The sequence below is a fragment of the Misgurnus anguillicaudatus genome, chromosome 6, assembly GCF_027580225.2.
Source record: "Misgurnus anguillicaudatus chromosome 6, ASM2758022v2, whole genome shotgun sequence".
NCBI classification, from domain to species: Eukaryota; Metazoa; Chordata; class Actinopteri; order Cypriniformes; family Cobitidae; genus Misgurnus; species Misgurnus anguillicaudatus.
This window is the reverse complement of record NC_073342.2, coordinates 21,293,672-21,315,970: the sequence shown is the minus strand read 5'-3', so window position 1 is coordinate 21,315,970 and position 22,299 is coordinate 21,293,672. Positions and strand designations below refer to the sequence as shown.

Here is a 22,299-nt window from a genome sequence, read left to right as displayed (position 1 = left end):
CAAACTTTCATATAAAATTCCTGTTTTACCAACCAATAGCATATGGGGGAAGTATTGATCCTGTTGAATTATTTTTTAAATACCACATAAATCTAATTTTGGTGTATATTTAGACAATAAATCCTTTTTTATTTATAGACAGTTGACTGCACAGCTGACCTATTATGAGATTAACACTAATTCAAAATAGCATGGAACAACATGGTGACATTTCCAGCTTCAAGGAGAAACAATGACACTGCAGTAGTTTTTATTGCTGTTCTTAAAATTGCTAGCTATATATATATGTTTTGGTATTTCTCTTGCATTGACAAATTCATAAAGTGGTATTATTTCGCAGTGTTATGTTCATGAAGTTAAAGGGATGGTTCATTTTAAAATAAAAAAGTGCTGTCATCATTTACTCATCCTCGTGTTGTTCTAAACCTGTATGAAGTTTTTTTTTTTTTGATGAACACAAAAGAAGATATTTTGAGAAATGATGACACAAACACAGCATATACTGGACATTGACTTTTATAGTAGGAAAATTTTTTTTTTAAGTATTGTGATAAATGATGAAGAAAATATTTTGATAAATGATGGAAAGCACACAGTTGACGGTATCCATTAAATTCCATTGTATTTTTTATTCCTACTATGGAAGTTAATGGACACTGCTGTGTGTTTACCATCCTTTCTCAAAATATCTTCTTTTGTGTTCATCAGAAATAAGAAATTCATGCAGGTTTGGAACAACATGAGGATGAGTAAATGATGACAGAATTTTCATTTTTTGGGTTAACTACCCCTTTAACATATTATGAACAAGCAACTGTTTTTTCATCAAAATAAGTTGAGAGAGAATAGAAATATCATAGCTTCATTATCTTTAGACAATAGTTAGTCACTATATGCTATATATATATATATATATATATATATATATATATATATATATATATATATATATATATATATATATATATATATATATATATTTGCTATGCTAATCTATAGTGGTTTACGGTCATGGTTCAGTGGTCTCACTTCCTGCTGACCTTTTGTGTGACCCCTGACTTTAACAGACACGGGGGTGGTAAATTACAATATGTTCCCATTTTGTATGTGACACCTGGATGTCATATTGTCACATAATAACACACTGTTCATACTACCTATTAAATGAACACCATTTTTATTGATTATGTAGCTTACTCTTTTTTTACAGTTATTAAAATAGATTTAAGGGAAATTATATAATATCCTCATTCCTCATATGCTAGTCTTGGTAAATGCTATATGATCTCTCTAAAGCCAAATGAATTAAACCAAAGAAGACCTGTATAACCACGTGGCATGTGAGAGATTTACTTTTCAAAATGTACATATTTTATGACAAACAAATGCATAATGCATAATGTTGAAGGGTTTTATCACTTACAGTTAGCTGGGATGTGTGACGCAACACATGTTCCGTGTCAGAGAGCGCGTGAATGCCTACGTGCTCCTACCCACGAAGTGTTAAAAATACAACCTTTTTGGATACTATTCTGGGTCTCCACGCTTTTACCAAATATCTAATTATGCACAATAAACCTTTAAACAACAACAAACAATTTGTATGTTTTTTTTATTGGAATATACAAAGGACATTAATGAATTCAGATTTCTTTTTTCTATTAACAACTAGTGTGAACACAAACATGAACACCCCCAAGGAGAAAAAAATAATGATACAAAATGAAACGAAACAGAAAAATTAACAAATTACAATAATAAAAAAATACAAACTAGCAAAGATAAGTGGTATATTTTGAAAGAATTATGCTGAGGACCACAGTTTTATTTTTTATTTGTCAGCTTTAGGGGAGCCTCTTCATGCAAACGAAGGTTTTTTGTTTAATATATAAAAACATGTTTTCTACTGTATATTTATCTCTTTGTTAATTGTTTCAAGTTTTATTTTATAAAGCACATTTAAAACAACCGTGGATGACCAAAGTGCTGTACAAAATCACCTATGTCCATCATTAATAGTTAAAAACTCTGTAGACATTCCTAAAATATCCACCGATTGTGGCTGTATTTCATAAAAGGCCACTAGATGGCACTATGTTCGTATTGATAAGAATGATGAGCCATGTGTCGAAAGTGAAAAACATACGTATTAAAATGGTAAGGTAAATAATTTTATTTGAATAATTCAACAAACACATACGATTTTTGTGTAAGTGGTTTTTTTCTGTTATCATTTTAACTTTTCTTGTATTCCAGGTCAGGACACAGCTAGTTCCACACAAAGCTAAGGAGGCGTTTCATGTTTCGCGGTCACCCATTGGCCGCTTCACTTCCTGCACGCGCGTTGGAGAAGCGCAATCAGGTCGCTTGTTGTTGCCGTGTGCGCGTGCGTGCTGACGGAGCCGGTGCGCCGGTAATCTCAGTGCTGTACCATGGAGCTGCAGGGCAGCCCTGAGACGGATCCCGATGATCTCTCCAGATACCATCCCGGTTCCGTCCCACAGGAGCTGCAGGCCAGAAAGAAAGAGCAAGAGAAGCTGTCGGGGGTGGTGAAAAGCGTCCACCGGAAACTCCGCAAGAAATACATTGAAGGTATTTGGGTTCTTTAGCTTAGCCTGGATTCATAACTGTAGTCCGGCCTGATCAGAGACGCGGATGTTTACGCGCAAAACCAAAGTATCGGATAAAACCCGCGTCACTACGAGAGCAAAAACGGCATTGCTTATATCATAAACATAATTTGGAGGCGCGTTTACATGACTTGTACAGATGTCATACTTGTTTTGGAAAGCAGTATGTTGATGTCTGTCTCTGTGTCCCTAGTGCACTGCCAGGCTAGACAGTAATTTTGGGCACCGTCTGAGTCAAACGTTTCTGAACAACCTTATGGACTCCAAAAATACTGTAAAGACAAGCAGCATTAGATAAACGTTTGATTGGCCGATCATGCAAAATTCCTCTTTGTCTCCCATTTACTGTAATACAGTTTGTGTTATATCAGTCTTATTTCGGCCAATTGGCAACATTGCTTTCCTAATATGGCCACCATTAAACAACCTAAATTGGTCGACCACAGGTAGTCATTTTTAGTGTGTCTACTAGGAGAAAGATCTGTTGTACCAACAGATGAATTATAAAAAAAATTATACAAAGACAAAACCAACTGTTGTCAGTTCCCATAATTTAGGCTGTTTTGATATAAACACATGTGACGTAAATGGGGAATTTTTGATTGCTTAATCTTCATTACATCAGCTTTTCCCCAGCTGACCTTAGCGCACGAAATTAATATGTTCCCTTTAAAACCTTATATTAAATATGTATTTTTTTCGCTAAAAACAGGCATGGTTTGTACTTGGCTTGAGAAAACGTAGTGTTACAAATTTGGAGAATTTCTATTAAAGGTGAAGTTGATTATGAATCCACTTTTTTAACTGCAGTTAGTGTGTTACGTTGCTGTTTGAGCATAAACAACATCTGCAAAGTTACATGCAATGGGAGATATCAGCTTGAACATAATAACTAATGCTGGATTCACACCAACCGCGAATAAAGCGTCAAATTAGCAGCTACCGCGTCTAGTTTGCCGCTTGAACATTTTGGATGCATTCGCCGCCTACAGCGAAATAGACGCACATAAAAAAGCAAACGATCAGTCGTTCCTCCATATTGAATGAGTGACTCTGGGCGTGCCTGTCACCACAGCAGCAAGCCGGCTCCTGATTGGTTAACATGGAGTGAGTGAATTGACGGCAAACTTAAAATTTTTCAACTCGGGCGTCAAACTGCAATTGGCATCATTTGGTTGTCAATTTGAGTAATTCGCGCGAACTAGGCGTGCGAATGAGGTGAACTCGTGTCTACCGTGCCGCGCTAAATGCCTCATTTGCGCCACAAGACCTGCAGACATGCGTAAACGCGTCTTTACATTGACTAAACATTGAAATCATTCTCGCCAGACGCTCTGTTTGTGTTTGGTGTGAACGCAGCATAAGCCTTTTCCTGGGTTAGTGACATCACAAACCCCAAAATTTACATAACAGGCATGAAAATTGACTAAACATTGAAATAATTCTCGCCAGACGCTTTTTGGGGGGTTGGGGGGGTATGCGCGCGTTGTTTGTTGACGCGTCCTTCGCCATCATCCAACATGTATCCCAGACATTAGATTTGTTTGAGTTCATGCCGCGCTGCAAAAACCGACAAGCAGGGGCCCGTTTCAGAAAGGTGGTTAAGTGAAAACTCTGAGTTTGTTAACCCTGAAATAAGGGAAACTCTGAGTTTTCCGTTTCAAAAAGGGAGGTAGGTTAAACCTGAGACAGCGGGGTAAGTCAAGCCTGTTTCAGAAGGAGAGGTAACTTATACTCAGAGTCTGTTTCCGGAGTAACATACTCTCTGAACCTAACCTGGTCGGGAGCAGGTTTTATCCTGTAAACTCTGAGTTTCTTGTGGTCCCCTCCCCATTTTTAAAGGAGTAGCGGTGTTTAATCTTGTTAGTTGCTTTAGTACATTCATTCATTGTGCACATTTTTATCATGTACACTGTAAAAAAAAATTTAGCTGTCTTTAAGTTATAATTAAATTGCCAGTGCAAACCATTTTAACTTACGACTTTATATTTTTATATATTACACTAAACTTTCAACTAAAAAAAATTAAAACACTAAATTGAAATGACTTGTAAAGCTAATATGATATACTTAGGTGCATAGATCGTCTTATGGTGCATTTACACCAACCGCGCTAGAGGCGTGAAGCGCGAGTGATTTCAATGTTAAGTCAATGTGGAGACGCGTTGACGCGCGTCAGGAGGTCCCGCGCCGCGGAATAGGCGTTCGGCGCGGAGCGGAAGACGCGTTTCCGCCTCATTCGCGCGTGAAGCTCGCGCGAAAGGCGCGAATTGAGCGTTGTGCGCGGTACGCGCGAATGGTGCTTTTGTGCATTTTGCAGTTCACGCGAATTTGCGGCTGACGCCCGAGTTGAAAAATTTGAACTTTGGCGGAATTTCGCACCGCGTTAACCAATCAGGAGCCTGCCTGCTGCTGTGGTGGCAGCCCCGCCCAGAGTCACTCATTCAAGCAGTCACTCGGAGCTATAAGACACAAGTTCTTATTTCTATAGGATACAGGAATAAAAAGGACATCGCTTTGAAGAGTGTCAGTAAGGACTTTGGGCAACCTGGTAAGTTGTAATACACACTTGAGTTAGGTTACGTTTATCGACCCGCGCCGTTTATTTTCCCCCTATAGTAAGGTTACCCAATACAAACTGGTAACTCAACATCATGCACAATCAACATCAGTCATCTTGCAAACAGACACTCGCACAGCAGTTGCCCCTCCCACAAGAAGCGGAGTTTGCCTCGGACGTGCGTCAAATGCTTGCTTTTTCCGCGCGTCTACTCCGCTCTACACGCGCGAATGCATTCAAAGTGTTCAAGCTGCAAACTAGACGCGGTAGACGCGATTTTGACGCCCAAAACGCGTTTGGTGTAAACCCTGCATTAGTGACTAAAATGTCATGTACTTTTATAGAGAATCTTGTAGATGATGATGTTGCATTCATTTGTAGAAAGTTAAATTTATGTCCAGAGAGGATTTTGAGACCCCGAGTGTTTTTTGCCATATCCGCTTACATTTATGTGAGCGCAATTATTATTTTTTGCAGTCATTTTAGATATATAAATATCATTATATGACTAATATCAGTCTTTGTGGTGCTCTTACATTTATACAGTTGCCTTGACATTTCTTATGTATCCACTCATCATTACCGCTGGTCTAGTGGGTAGTGCTGTGTGTAATAGTTGGGCCAGACGTATCATCGGCGATCGGAGTTCGAATCCCGGCTGGGTGGATTTTTGTTTTATTCATGACAAACATTTGTAAAGTTCGTAGCCTTGTATGACAAAGTATTATGCTTAATTTCATTTTTAGCTGAGCTGCTGTCATCTTTTTGTCCATGGGATTGCATCTGCATGTAAATTAATATAATAACGTCCAGTTCTCAGTTTATTTACTTCAGATATTTTAAATTAAATGTACGCATTTACTAGAGTAGCAATTTACAAAAACAACTCTTTTCTTTAACATATATGCTCGTAGTTGCTGTACACTTGCAGTAACACTTTCAGTTTTAGTAGTAAAAATGATTAAGACCTCTTTGTCACGTGCTGTTGCAATGGTCAATCGTAATATCTGAGCTACATTGATGATGGCTTTTCATTGTGGCTGTGCACGCGCTTAACTCAGAGTCAACCTAATCAGAGTCGATTGAACTAACTCAGATCAGCTTTTCTGTAACCGAAAACTCAGAGTTTACTATCTCAGAGTAAATCAACTCAGAGTTCAAGTTTAAACTCAGAGTTGGTTGAACCTCCTTATTGAAACGGCCCCTGGTGACATCAAAGTACCACGAGAGTGAATCGAGAAGTCTTTGGGTGTTTTCACACCTAGTTCGTTTGAGCCCTCCAAACTCTCTCAGAGCAGTTCAGGGTGTATGTGTGAACAAACCAAGTAATCTCAGACCCCCCTAAAGGGACCCAAAAGTGAACCGAACTCAGACCACATTTCTCGTTCACTTTAAGTGAAGTGGGTTTGGTTCTTTTGAAATGAACTATATGTGAAAACACCCATAAGGACTCTGCTTTGAACCGCTCCCGCGCTACTGTGATGTCATCTATCTATCTATCTATCTATCTATCTATCTATCTATCTATCTATCTATCTATCTATCTATCTATCTATCTATCTATCTATCTATCTATCTATCTATCTATCTATCTATCTATCTAATCAAAGTGACTGAAAGATTTTTTATTGCAATGGATTGGAACGAATGATGGACATACTCCTCACTTGTAAGTCACATTACTAGCCTACTGCTGTAAATACGTAAATGTTAATATTGTAAAACTGCTAAATATTGCATGAAATGCTGTTAATAAGAACATACTGTTACTTATACTGTTAATAAGAAAGTTTATTGTTTACAGTAACATTTAAGTGATTTTAGATTATTTGAGTGACAAAGATGCTAAAGTAAACTGTTTTTGGTGCGCATACGTGCACAAACTCAAAAGCCCACGCACTGAAACGAGCGTTTCAAAAATCACGCAAACACATAATTTCTTTGGGCTTGACGCACAAACTATGTTGTAATACCACAGTCTCTGCTAATATTCTTATATAAACAGTCATTAATTATAAGTGAGCAGTTTATTATATGTGCTAGTGTAACGATCAGCGCTTCTCCGCCGGTGTTAAAGGGAGAGTTCCTCTTATAAGAAATGCTTATGTTTTTGTCACTATGTTAATCAAACTACAGAGGACAAAAGGAAAATCACCTTTATAGCTTTAATAAGATCAATTATATTTAATTTATAAAATGAAAACAGTGTTATATTAATTTGATACTGTTTCTCTACCTAATCAATACTGTTAGATCTTACTTTATTTGTAACTTTGTTCTTTTTTATTTTATGTGCTTGTAATTTCTTGATTTGTTCTAATTTTATTTTCCCACATTACTTTGTTTGCTGATCTGAAAATTATTCAACCCATGATTCAAAAACCATAATGTAATCAATTTAACCAGTACTATATTGTAAAATTAAGTAATTTTAAATTACATGTAGGCCTTTAGGTCCACCATATTCCAACAACCAAGTGCAACCCACCAAGACAGCTATCCAGTCTGAGCATATTAAGTATTTCTGGGGGGGGACTAAACAGCCGTTTTCAATGAGAATGGAAATAGCAATGCAGGATTAAGGTAAAATATAATGCTTTTATTTTAAACGAAGCAAAAACGCATGTTACAGTGTACCCCATAAACAAAGTCGAACCTTAAAAAAACACCCCCTTAAATCTTCCTTGCTTATCCTGACAGGGACCAACAGCATTATAAATCCCACAAACAGTAGTCTATTCACTAAACCCCGTGATGTTTTAATAAGGATGGCGTGATATAGTCTGCTTGGTTTTTGTAAAGCAGTATTCACTTTTCTTTTCTCATCTTATTCTCTGTAAATCTGATAAGGCCAGTGTCTTCAACTCAGTCATGGGACGGCTCTTTTTTTTTGTCAGTTCTTGCTCTCTAAAGCAGTCTTGTTTGGTTATTGTATGTGCTTGCCTAATGGTGTCATTGGCATGATCAGCATGTTTTAAAATCTGTTTGTGAATCAGCACAAATACTTTGATGATACGGTCGTTTTCATCTTGAATATTTATCTTGTTGAGGAAAATTGACAATGAGAGGAAGTGTGCACGTGAGCTTCATAAAGTATGTAAAATTTATAATTTTTTCTTATGGCTCAGAAGTAAGTGTGAGAGAGTTAAGTTGTGCTGATGAAACTGTCATTTGGCTTGTCAGGCATGTGCTGTTTTGTTACTTGATGTCAGTTGATCATGTGTGTTTTATCATTTGTAAGCTTAAAGGATTAGTCCATTTTCTTAAAAAAATCCAGATAATATACTCACCACCATGTCATCCAAAATGTTGATGTCTTTCTTTGTTCAGTCAAGAAGAAATTATGTTTTTTGAGGAAAACAATCCAGGATTTTTCTCATTTTAATGGAATTTAATGGACCCCAACACTTAACAGTTTTAATGCAGTTTAAAATTGCAGTTTTAAAGGACTCTGAATGATCCTAAGTGAGGCATGGGGGTCTTGTCTAGCGAAAGGATTGTCATTTTGGGCAAGAAAAATGAAGGATATGCACTTTTAAACCACAGCTTCTCTTCTTCCTCCGGCTGTGTGACGCGCCAGCGCGACCTCACGTAATTGCGTAATGACGTCGCAAGGTCACGTGTAACATATATGAAACTCACATTTGCGGACCATTTTAAACAATAACTGACACAAAGACATTAAATAGTATCATTCCACATACAACAATGTCGGAACGGCCTCTTTCTCCACACTTGTAAACACTGGGGCGTAGTTTCGCATACGTCATCCGTGACCTCTTGACATGGTGACGTATTACGTGAGGTCGCGCTGGCGCATCACAGGACCGGAGGAAGACGAGAAGTCGTGGTTTAAAAGTGCATATTTTTATTTTTCTTGCCACAAATCACAATTGTTTCGCTAGATAATATCCTAATGCCTCACTTGGGATCGTTTATAGTCCTTTGTTGGGGTCCATTGGGGTCTATTGAAATGGGGGGAATCCTGGAGTGTTTTTCTCGGGAAACGGAATTTCTTCTCGACTGAACAAAGAGAGGCATCGAAGTTTTGGGATGACATGGAGATGGGTGAATTATCTGGATTTTTTTGGGAAAATGGACTAATCCTTTAAGCAGCCACTGTTCCCCATTGCCCTTTGCTGTGGCACGTTTCGCTCTTTCATGCTAAATGTGTCACTGATGTGAAGTAATGTACCTGACAAGTGAAGATTTGTTGAAATTGTGAAATTGATTCATTAACTGACACACAAAAAGCATATAAACCTTGAATGCACTGTAATGCTGTGTACTAGCCAAAAGCAGAGCACATATTCGCATTGCTTTCCTTGCTCTAGACTACTTGCGGGATTACTTGTTTTTTGCACCACTTGCGCAAATTAAAACATTGGACATGCTCTTTATTTTCTGGACGTGTCAAACTAGACATGCGCTTCACTGATTGGGTTGCATGAAAGCACATCATGCAAATTTTTCGCTCAAGTTGACATATTTTAACTTTGAGGTGAATAGCGCGTGTTGCCCAATTCGCAACACTTTTACTTCTAAAGGGTGAAGAAAAATAAATAGGCTATATTTTGACTCATGTAAAAATGTTTTTGCACATAGTATCATAAACACTAAACCAACCTGACCAGCGGAAAACTAATATAAGCCATGCTCTTTGTGACGTAGTTCATTGTACATGGTAATAAGTCTTCATGTGCTGTCTGTTTTGTTGCAGTGGGAGATTTCGAGAAAATATGGCGTGAGCACTGCGAAGATGAACAGACCCTCAGTGAGTACGCCACAGCCATGAAGAACCTGGCCGACAACCACTGGGCGAGCAAATGTGAGGGAGAGGGACGCATCGAGTGGTGTCGAAGGTACAACCACCATCCACGTAGCTCAACTTGTATGTTTTGGCGCTAGCAACACCAAAGGTCAAGGATTCAAATGCTAGGGTATGCCCATACTGATTCCTATATTCACTTTGGAAAAAATTGTGTTTTCACAGTGTTTGTCAGGAGTACTTCCAGGATGGAGGAATGCGGCGAGCTTTGGAGAAGGATGAAAAAAGCGCCAGGCATGCGGCAGCTGGAAATAACACATCTGTGAACAATCTACCGCAATTCTCTAATCCAAGGTGCTCCTTTTTGTTGTGGTAGAGAATTGAAAATTAAGCTACTAGTATATATAGTTTATGTTACAATATTTACTATTTTTATTATTTTTACCAGCTCATCATTCCAGATTGGAAGGATACGACTTTTGGATGTGGGCAGCTGTTTCAACCCTTTTCTGAAGTTTGACGAGTTTCTTACTGTCGGTATCGACATTGTACCAGCAGTAGAGGTTTGTATCTTTTATATGAAGCTATATACGGGTGATTCTCACGAAAACTTGGTTTTAAAAATGTCAAGCATGAAAATGTAAAAATTGCTTAAATTTACTTTTTTTCCCACCAGACATTGAAAAACAAAGTCTGGAGTAAATGGGAACATTAATTTAAAAACTTTTACTTATCATTTAACACTTTTTGTATCATAATTTAAAAAATTAGTCCTAAAAAATCTCATTACCGCAACAGTCAGAAAACATCAACACTGACATATTTTCAAAATGACATGCCAAACCTGAAAGAACATAATTTGGAGATTCTGCACATGCATTTAAAATCAAAGTATTATGCTTCTATTAATTAAATTAACATTTAATAAGCATCTGTTGCGGTAATGATAATCAAAATGTCGTGTAAGCATTCTGACAAGACAATATTTCAAATTAACTGTAAAAAAATTATCTTACCTGGTAGCCATCTAGAAGTAACTGGTCCATGTGCTTGGTCACTCAAAATCAAACTTTATTAAAATTCTGTATGTGTGCTTAAACTGTTCTCAAAAAGTGTTGCGGAGGATGAGAACATCAGGCATGGACACATCATTTTTCCTAATTTTTCTTCATTATTATTATACATGAATATTCAGTAAATATTATCTAAATATCTAAAGTAGTCTAGCAAAACATCCATTTATTTTTTTCTTAATATTTTTGTGTTAATTTGATTAAATTACAACATAATGCATGTTCAAACACAGCCGGACACATTGCGGTAATGAGAATTTCAGCAGAAAATGAGATAAAATTTACAATTATAAATTCTTATGTTGAAATCACACATTGTGCAAGGTAGAACACATGCTTTTTAATGTTACTATATTACACATTTTAAAGCTAAAATCATTAGTGCCGTGGTGTTTCAATGATTTCGTGAGAATCACCCATAGGGTAGATTGTACATTTAGTTTTATCTCTAAACATTCTGACATGATCTTTTTCATCACTACAGAGCGTCTTCAAATGCGACTTTCTCAACCTGCAGCTGCAGCAGCCTTTGCAACTGGCCAGCGACGCACTAGATACCTTTCTGCAGCAGTTGCGCGGCCCCATCGAAGCTCTGCCCGCCCAGCTTTTTCACGTGGTGGTCTTCTCCCTGCTTTTGTCCTACTTCCCTTCACCCTATCAGCGCTGGCTCTGCTGCAAGAAAGCACATGAACTTTTGGCCCTGAACGGCCTCCTGCTCATCATCACCCCCGACTCGTCCCACCAGGGCCGCCACGCGCTCATGATGCGCAGCTGGCGAGTCGCAGTCGAGTCGCTGGGCTTCAAGCGCTACAAGTACATCAAATTCTCCCACATGCATCTCATCGCTTTCCGCAAGGTCTCGTCCACCACCAGCAGCGACCTGGTCAGTCGCAACTACCCCGAGATGCTTTACATCCCTCAGGACTTTCATACTTTAGAGGAGGAGGGATTTACAGATTCGTACGAGTCTCCACGCTCTGAATTCGAAGACGACCAGTTAGCATGGAGCTTTGCGGAATTACCAGACACGCCGTACGATTCGGATTCGGGTGAAAGCCAAAGCAGCTCGACGCCGTTTCATGAGCTGGAAGACTCCATTTTGTTGCACAGCTGAACTTGTTTAACATTAAATACCCTACTGTCGCTGCCAAATTGTACCGCTGCATTTGTGTACTTCACCCCTTTCAAAGCAGCAAATAAGTTTGCACAGAGTGAATGAGGACATGGTGATTTTTAAAATATCGTTCTAAACACAAACGCACTATTCGACATTTCAAAAGGTTTCGCGATGCGGTTTTCGAACAGAAACAGCTGTGTGATCTCAGGTTGAAGAAGCTTTTGCTCATTCAATTCGGCTGTTTTCTCATACATTACAACAGTCAGCTAAATAAGAATTGAGGAATTTCGAACAACTCCTAAGGCGTAATTGTTGTTAGTCAAAATGCGCATTGCATTGAGGTTGCATTGAGGCTTACTAAGAGCTGCTGTCTTAGTTCTTCGATTGCAAATTTCTACTGGACAGTTTGGATAAAGACTTCATCCAAACATTTTCCAGAAATCGCCTTTAACGATTATATTTGTAGCATTTTAAGTGTCTGCAGAACTTAAATACGTTGTGTTTGGTTTGGTAATGTGACAGTGTAACTGTGAATGTGGATTTCTAGCTTGGTTCGAACATGGTACGACTCACGCAAAGTAGTCTTAGTTTTCGAGAACAAACTATCTTACAGGTGATCGGATTGGATGCATGCTTTTATTTTCTTTGTGTTGTTTCCAATTTTGTGATCAAAAGGCTTGAAAGTAGCTTTGAGTGACGATCTGCCTATGTTTTCAGTTTATCACTGCTATAACCAATAATAGTAGACTCCTATCAGATTGCTTGTCGGTAGTATGTATTATAGAGCAGGTTAGATTTCTCTGCATTTTACCAAAATGTGACTTTATTAAGTAGAAGGATTGTTTACTCTTAAAACCTTCGGTTGATCTAAGTCTTACTTTCTGTGTAGTTTACAGTGTAACTGGTGTGTAGCCTATTGATTTCTTCTTCAATTCGTTATTTTAGCTTTCCATTTCAAAGTAAAGCATTTCAAGGTACTGTGGTTAAAAAGTACTCCACCAAATATTTCAATAGCAGTTTTACGGATGTACAATCATAACTCGCGTATGGAGCTGCAGAACTTAAAGGGAGAGTTTACCCAAAAATTAAAATTCTGTCATTTATTCTCCTTTAAGTTGTTTCAAACTTGTATACATTTCTTTGTTCTGCTCAATTTATTAATATTATTTTTTTCTTCAATGGAAGTCAATGGTGCCCCAGATCTATTCAGCTACCTACCATCATTTTTTTAAATATCTTCATTTGTGTTCACTAACATGTATACAGGTTTGGAACAACTTGAGGATGAGTATTTTCATTTTTCAAACTATTCCTTTAAGGCTTTTTAATTCACTCCAGGTTCTTATAAACACTATATTAAGTGTCCAAGCACATATTTGCACGTGTTCGATAACACCCTCTATAGGAATGGCAAGATATTGATACTTAACATCAGCAGAAGCACTTCAACAGAATCAGCAATATATTAATAGTTACAAAAGGTCAATAAAATCCTAAATTACCATAACCTGACAGTTTTATTAACTAATAACTAATATAAGGCACTGTTTTTATTAACGTGGATGCTGAACTGTAAATCTAAATGAGAGGATACTGTGATGGTTTCTTAACTCCTGAAAACTCATGCAAGATGTTTTTTGCGTTAGGGTTGTGATGATGTTACTATGTTTGACTTCGGTGTTAAGCACTTTAAAGGTGTTTTAGGGGTGCCAAAAATATGGATGGATTTGATAGAACAGCAGAAGAGATTTTTTTCAGGATGTCTCAAGGTGCCTTTAAACCCAAATTGTATTTTTGCATTTGTGATGGTAAAGACTGATTTCAAGAACCGGCTACTGATTGTCATTTGAAAATGAGTTATTAAAAGTTCCCAAAATACACAGTTAAATACCTTTAGCAAAAACCAGCTCTCATCTCAATACTAGAAACTGCCCTGTAATGATTATATTAGCAATAGTATTTAAAAGCTCTGTATTCAATTTATAAAAAGAGTTTTAAAACCACAAAAAAAAAAGAAAGAAAAAAGCTTTGTATTGTACTGTGTACTTGTGGTGGTGTGTTCAAACATTTACATATCAAACGCCTTTGTCTTCCTTGGGTTTTAATCCACAGTTTGCATGATTGATTTTCTCTATCAGTGTTATGATGTTGAATCCCACAGAACTGGACTGTTTGTGAGAATGATTTCCATTCATTTTTACAAATAAAGGTTTGTTGCCTTACTTACTTTGTGTCGTTTTTCCTAAAATGCGTTGCATACAAGTCATACCTATGAATGTTATACATTTATGTAATCCCATTACATTCACAACTTCTATTTTTTATTAAAAAAATAAAATAAAATGTACTTGCAATTTAACAAAGCATTATAGCTTTAAGATTTTGCAACATCATTTATAAAATGCAAATGTCTGGGACCAGTCTGGGAAATAAAAAAAAATATATTTTAATAAAAATAAATCAATTGTGATAATAGCTTCTAAGTACAGTTTCTCAGTATTTAGCTTGCCCATGTTTTATAGTATTTGAGAATCTTTCAATGGTTTTAAAGAATTACAAATATAGCCAGCGGTACATAAAATAATATAGGTGCAGTTTCCTGGACCGGGCTTAAGCCTAGTCCCAGACTAAAATGCATTTTTAGCTGTCTTACCTGATAACAGCTTGCACTGAAATATCTTTAAATACATCAGTGCCATTGTTTTGTCTCAATATGCACACCAGTAATGTTTTTGTGTAAGGTTTGTTTGTAAAAACAACTTCAAGGGATAGTTCACTTTAAAATGAAAATTCTGTCATTTACTCATCCTCATGTTGTTGTAAACCTGTATAAATTTCTTTTTTCTGATGAACACAAAAGAAGATATTTTGAGGGGTGATGGTAAACACAGAGCGGTGGGTGACCATGGACTTCCATAGTAGGAATAAAAAAATATGATGGAATTTAATGGGTACCGTCAACTCTGTGCTTACCATCATTTATCAAAATATTTTCTTAGTCGTTTATCACAATACTTTGAAAATGTTTTTTCCTACTATGGAAGTCAATGGTCACTTTCTGCTGTGTGTTTGCCATCATTTCTCAAGGTGTCTTCTTTGGTGTTCATCAGAAAAAAAATCATACAGGTTTAGAACAACATGAGGATGAGTAATTTTCATTTTAAAGTGAACTATCCCTTTAAATGTCCTAATATAAATAAGTCCTAGTCCTGGCTTAATCTAAAGCATGTAGGGGCGGTTTCCCGGACCAGGATTAGCTTAATCCAGGACTAGGCTTTAGTTTAATTAGGAAATATAACTAGTTTTAACAAACATGCCTTACTAAAAACATTACCTGTGTGCATTTCGAGGTAAAACAAAGGGCACTGATGTATTTTAAGATATGTCAGTGCAAGTTGTTTTCAGTTTGGAGAGCTCTTAAAAGTGTTTAAGTCTAGGACTAGTCTAATCCATGTCCGTGAAACCGCCCCGTAATGTGATTAAATGTATTTATTTTTATTATTAAACACTAGAAACGAATTATTTTTTATTTTATATTAGGTTAAATAAAAATATTAAAATGTTTAAAATTGTCTTATTTTTAATATTGCTCGCCAAATTTACATTTATGTATAAAAAACTGTATAAAATGTATAAAAAAAGTTTAACAAATAGACGTAAAAGGTTATTTTTATGACATCATAGGATAAGTACGGAACTGTGTTCTGGAATCGCAAGAAAATATTTAAAAGTTCGTGATTTCCCCTTTACATTTCTGTCTATTTCTTAACCAGACACATATATGAATACAATTTTAACATTTGTCAATATATTCAATCAAGTACCTTTTAGATTTTAGAAGATTGGAGCATTTCTGTTTTATTTCCCACCTGTTTAACTCGTCCGTCAGGACTCCGAGCACTCTATTGTCCTGTAACGGCTTCCGTAGTGGCTTGTCAGTGTGGAAACATGGCGGATAATCTACAAACTTTAGACGACGGTTTGGAGGAAATTTGCGATACATTTTCACTTTCCTGTTGATTTTTTTATATAAAGGACAACACTCGGTAACTTAAATGTCTACTTATGTGGATATTTTAAAGCGTGTTTTAGTGAATGTGAATACACTTCTCCCGGTGGGCACGGTCTGTCAACTTTCAAAGCCGGTAAACATCTAATCTCAGTCAGGCTGACAGCATAATCAAACTTGTTTTTTAAGGTACCTGTTATTTTACCTGTTTCTGATAATTAAATACTACGTTAGTAGTTTACTAGTCAGCTTCAAACATGACCTTGAATAACTCGATTTATAGTAACAGGTGGATCATGCAAACCCACTGTTTAATGTTAGGTGATAGTCTGGTCTTTGCTTTAAAATGTCATATATGTCTCGAGAAATGATTTATGGTTAACTTTAAAACCACAGCACAACTTGATTTTTTAGTTGACCGTACTCATGTTGTGACGCATGACGCACGTCACACGCGCCATTCACCACGTTGACTGATTTCTTTGTTGTTGCGGCTCTTTTAACTCTACAACAATGTGTAGGCTGCTCAAATATTGTTTAAGTCACGTGCTTTATGCTGTCATGAACCGGCTGGAGGAAGCCAACAGAGGGTTCAACGTGCGCGCCTCCATCCGTTACCTTGGATACCTGTCCAGCCTAACCTCCCTAGTGGCTATTTTTTGGGGACTTTACGTGCAATGGGAGAAGACGGCAGATACAGTCATCCTGGTCATTTTTATTTTGGGCCTCTTTGTCCTCGGGATCGCCTGTATTCTTCACTACTATTTTGGCATGGAGAGAGTCAGCATCTTTCTATTGCATCTATGGTTTGGTTTCCTACTGGGTTTGTTGTGCTTCTTCAAAGTCCCCTCCAAAGAGGCGGATATGAAGGAACAGGTGATGAACTACATGTTAGTAGCCTGTGTGGTGATAAGATTCGAATGGGCTTTGGTTGAAAGAATGTGTGGTTACACTCGACATCAACCATCGTTCTTTAGAACAAGGGAGGCTTTGGAGCTTGCAGGCTTTGTTGTGGCCAGCATGACTTTGGTTGGTCATAAATTCACAAGCCTCGTAGCTTTAACGCTCTCCTTGGCCGCTCTTATCGTGAACTTGCGTATGAAGTCGTTCCTGGCTCTTCCGAACCTCGTCTGCTTCTCTGCGGTCTCGGCTTTTTTCTTCCAGGAGTCTTTAGGGGTGTCCACCAACCCATTCGCCCTCTCTTGCTTCTTCACCCGCCTGGTCTGCGACCCGTTCCTGGACGTCTACTTCAGCGGCCTTTCGGTCACTGAGCGCTGGGCGCCGCTTCTAGTGAGAAGAGGCTTTTGGAGGCACCTGTCACTTCTTCCGCTGGTTGTTGTGGAGGTGACCTTCATGATCATAGCTGCTCTGAAGATGAGCGATCTGGATCGATGGTACCTGTTGATCCCAGGTCTCTCAGTCTCCACTATTTTTTGGATCATCTGCCATCTGGTTTTTTGGGTCGCGCTGTGGGGATTTAACTGTAAACTGAGTGACTGCCAGAGGCTGTGCGAGGTCCACATGTCAGGAGAGTTGGACAGGGTGATGGCATCTAAGGGCATGCGACACTTCTGCCTCATATCAAAACGTCTGGTGTTGTTCGGCCTGGTGTCAACCATCATACTAGGGGCTCTGGCTTGGCAGGTAGGATTTCATGTTTAAAGAATTTACATTTTTTGTGATGCACATTTTGGAGAAAAAGTATGCCAAAGTGCCCAAAAGTATGTAAGACATACAGCTAAATTATAAACCAAGTGGAATCTGCAATAAATGATTGTAAAGCTAAACCTAATGACATTATTTGTATAATGTTTTGCTTAAATGTGGTTTCTATAAGATGAATACAATTATATGGATATGGAGTAAGTGTCCAAATATTTTCCAGGGCCAAAATGTGAATAATATTTTTTAGCAATCTTACTTTTGTTGTCTCCCACAGCCTTCAAACAGTCTATTTATTGCATTGTTTCTGCTGGTATTACCACTCGAGTCACTTGCCCACGGCCTCTTCCATGAACTCGGAAACAGCTTGGGAGGAACCTGTGTGGGCTACGGTGTGGTTATTCCTACCAACTATTGCAGGTATTCATTATCACACTCACGAAATTTATGCATTTGGCATACGGATGATTCTCGCGAAATTAGACTTACGAGGTGTCGTGAAACATTTTGATAAAAGTATATGCAAAGAGTATCAAAATAAGCAGCATACAGTTACAAACATCTCTTCATGTACTATTTTGCACATGAATGACATCATAAAAAACAATTTTGCTGTTTTTTCCACATTTAAGGGGAAAATTGTCATTACCGCAACGTGTCCATGACTGGATTTGGGTTCTTTGACATGGAAATATTTATAATTAAAAAATCTAAAAAATAAAAAGCTTCAGTGGATGTTATACTATCATTGGTAAATGTAGAGACAATAATAAGAAATATAAATGTGTCCAAGACCAATTTTCTCATCCTCCGCAACAATTTTCAATCATTGTTTAAGCCCTCAAGGAACTAACATTTAAAAATAGTTGGAAGGGACATAATTGATTGTGACACTCAAGATGGCTACCAGGTAAACAGTTCTTATTTTTTCTCTCCAGATAAAAGTTGAAATTTTGTTTGTCATAGTACCTAGACAACTTTTTAGTTCTCATTACCGAAACATGAGTTTGTAAATGCATATATTTAATGTAATATCTTGTTGCGGTAATGATAATTTTTGATAATGATAATCTAAAAAAAAAATATTTATATAGGAAATATTTTTAAAAAATCCTCTAAAAATAATGGTTATAATAAGTTTGGCTTAAAAAAAATTGGCTTCAAGGGCTTTTTAAAAAATCTTATGCTGGACAGCTTCTAAATCTGGATTTCGTGAGAATCACCCATCGCTTTGATCTCAAGTGACTTACAGTGCATTCAAACTATACATTTGATGTGCATTCCCATGACCGTGCTAGCAGCACCATGCTGTAGCAGTAAGCCACACTGCACAATAAATATAAATGTCATCAAAGACCCATTAGAGTCCCACCTCATACGATCACTTTCTCTCAGCCCAGACGGACAGCCCACCCTGCTGCCTCCGGCGCATGTGCAGGAGCTTAACCTGCGCTCCACGGGAATGCTCAACAACATGCAACGCTTTTTCTCCCATCACATGATTGAGACGTACGGTTGCGACTACTCCACCAGCGGCTTGAGTCTGGAAGCCCTGCAAGCCAAGCTCCGCATATTCATGGAGGCCCACACGGCCGACGGGCCACGGCACGACACCTACGTGCTTTTTTACAGTGGCCACACCCATCGCAGTGGAGAGTGGGCCTTGGCAGGTAGGACATTTAATAAATTACTTAATGGGAAACCAATGCACGATAAGTAGATCTGTTGACATCACTAGATTCCCTCACTGTCATTTACTCCAATCAGGTGGAGATGTTTTACGTCTAGATGAAATCGTGCAGCTATGGAGGGAGAAGAACGCAGGCTGTTGCTCACGCCTCATCATTATTCTCGACACCGAGAACTCCCTCCCTTGGGTGAAAGAGGTGAAAAAAATCGAGGGCCTTTATGTTGCAGTTCAAGGAGCGGTGCTCTCCAATCCCAAAGACGTGGAGGTCCATGACGCACCTCAGCTCGGGGACTTCATCTCCCAGTGGGTGGATTATAACTGTAACCCCGACAGCATCGTCCAGTGGTCCGAGCGTGGACGGACTGTTCGAGCTGCCTATGGGATCTCCAGATACTGGTGCGATTACAAGCTTCACCTACCCACCGAAAGTGATGTCACCAGGCATTGGAAAATGTACTTCCCACGCTTGACTTATCCCGTGGTTCAGTTGGCCCATTGGTGTGGCGGACTGAACCTCTTCTGGGCTTGCGATTATTTTGTCCGACTGCTCCGAAGGATTAAACTCACATGTTTCCCTCCTGCGGTTCTAGATACCGGACAAGGTTTCAAGCTGGTTAAATCGTAGAGCAGGACCTAAATGGTAATAAATAATGCAAGCAGCTGCCGCTCACAGCAGGTTTTGTATCTGGACACGGTTAAGTCACAGTGATTTTTTTTTTTATATACCTATGGCAGCTTTGTTGAATAGACCAGCCGAACAATGTTTAACAAATCTCAGGTGTGAGATCACTCCAGGTGTGTGTTTGTTTTTACAAGAGATTGTCTACTTTAGTAAGCAAGGGTGATTTTTTTTCTTTAAAATCTGGTTTATATTTTAGAAAGAAAGAAATTATATTTTGCATTGTGAAATTATTTTTATTAGATATTTAAAAATAATAATAATTACAAATAAGCACAGCCCCATTTATTGTCATTACTATACTGAACAACAACAACAACAAAAAAGACTTGCATCTCATATCATTACTAATATGAGAAAACAAGTTCAAATATTTATTTATTATATTATCTTTATAGTGATGTAAATAAAGTCTGTTGTCTTATTAGGTAATATTCATTTTTACTACATTTGAGTCACTATTATTGAGATAAAAATAATAAATAAAATAAACGTCAGGACGCTTAACAGTCTTTACGATTTAATGGTAAATGTGCTTAACTGTCATCAAAATAATTTAACAATGCAAAAAAAATGTTTATGACCCTAAAACAGGCTTATTTTTACTTTATTCAAATTATTTTCATTTCTTTTGGAATTTGGGGTGGTGTGACCTAGATATGGTTTTGTGAGAAGATACCACAAGTTACTGATGGGTCATCCTAATAACTTTACATTCACTAACAATCAACTGTTACAGCTTTCTGTTTTAACCCTTACTGTCATTTAACACTTAATAGCATAATCTGCATTTGTCCTTGTTAGCTTTATAAACTAAACTTTAAATGTTCTGGCACTGAACTGTTAAAAGCAATTTCCATTTTTCGAGCTTGCAAACATTTATGTGCCTCTTTTTTGACTGTACAAGACAAAACTGGCCTTATATTTTGTACAATGTCTATACAAAAATTTAACACTATAGTTCTCCACACATTTTTGAATTTAAAAAAACTATTTTTATTGTACTTATATTTTATTTAGATTTTCTACTTCCCTTTGTACATTGTGATAAATATTTCATTTACATTTTTGCTAAATGCCAAAATTGATTTTGCTAAACACTGTTGAAAATGACTTTGCACGCAAGGAAAGATTATATTATAGTCAATTGACTGATATTTTGTATTGCTAAATAGTGGTGGAGATTCACTTTGGATTTAGCATAACTAAAGTGAATGTTTATACTATTGGTCATGCGTTTAATGAAGTGCCTTGCACAAGTTAGCCCTTACCAAAAGACAGGGATTTACTCCTAGTGAAATATGCAATATTTATTAATTGATCCTAAGACGCGTATGAAGAGGTCTGAACCTTAAAGAAGACTTGAACGAGGATTGGACAAGCAACTGGGGATTGAAGATTTCAATGATTTCTTGATTGTTTATGTGTATAAAATCAACCGTAATCAGAATGAGTTTGATATAATAAAAGAGTTGCTCTTTCACTGCCAGCCTCTGTATGATATTGTTTTTCAGTCAGACAGATAAAAGAAGCTGCTGTATGAATAATATTCTAGTAGATACAGATACTAAATGCATTTTTAAAGAATTACTTTTATTACTTTGTGTTCCTGGGACTGAACCTATGACATTGATGTTGCTAGCATAGTCAATAAATCGATGATTCCATATTTCTTAAAGGGACACTCCACTTTAAAAAAAAAACAATTCCAGCAACCCTAGAGTTAAATATTTGATTTTTACCGTTTAGGAATCCATTTAGCTAATCTCCACTTTTTGCGGTACTATTTTTAGCATAGCTTAGCATAATCCATTGAAACTGATTAGACCATTAGCATCACGCTAAAAAATAACCAAAGAGTTTTGATATTTTTCCTATTTAAAACTTGACTTCTGTAGTAACATCGTGTACTAAGACAGGTAGAAAATTCAAAGTTGCGATTTTCTAGGCAAGGACTATAATCTCATTCTGGCGTAATAATCAAGGACTTTGCTGCCGTAACATGGCTACAGCAGATGTAGTGATATTACGCAGCAGCCGATAATAGTCCCCTTAGTATCTTTCAATGGCAGGGGACTTTTTTTACTGGCCGTGCGTAATATCATCGCGCC

The 22,299-nt window shown here is 37.5% G+C and overlaps 2 protein-coding genes across 2 annotated transcripts; both read left to right on the top strand.

The window, feature by feature from the left end:
* Window positions 1–2,315: 2,315 nt before the first annotated feature.
* samtor (S-adenosylmethionine sensor upstream of mTORC1) lies at window positions 2,316–14,370 on the top strand. Its single transcript, XM_055193342.2, has 5 exons — window positions 2,316–2,592; window positions 9,911–10,052; window positions 10,184–10,312; window positions 10,407–10,521; window positions 11,516–14,370. Exons 1-5 carry the CDS (start codon window positions 2,433–2,435, stop codon window positions 12,143–12,145), a joined length of 1,176 nt encoding a protein of 391 aa, XP_055049317.2. The 5' UTR covers window positions 2,316–2,432; the 3' UTR covers window positions 12,146–14,370.
* A 1,661-nt stretch (window positions 14,371–16,031) lies between these two features.
* Window positions 16,032–21,677, top strand: tmem168b (transmembrane protein 168b). The gene is made up of 4 exons (XM_055191739.2): window positions 16,032–17,801; window positions 18,097–18,239; window positions 19,215–19,489; window positions 19,587–21,677. Exons 1-4 carry the CDS (start codon window positions 16,671–16,673, stop codon window positions 20,132–20,134), a joined length of 2,097 nt encoding a protein of 698 aa, XP_055047714.2. The 5' UTR covers window positions 16,032–16,670; the 3' UTR covers window positions 20,135–21,677.
* Window positions 21,678–22,299: the final 622 nt, after the last annotated feature.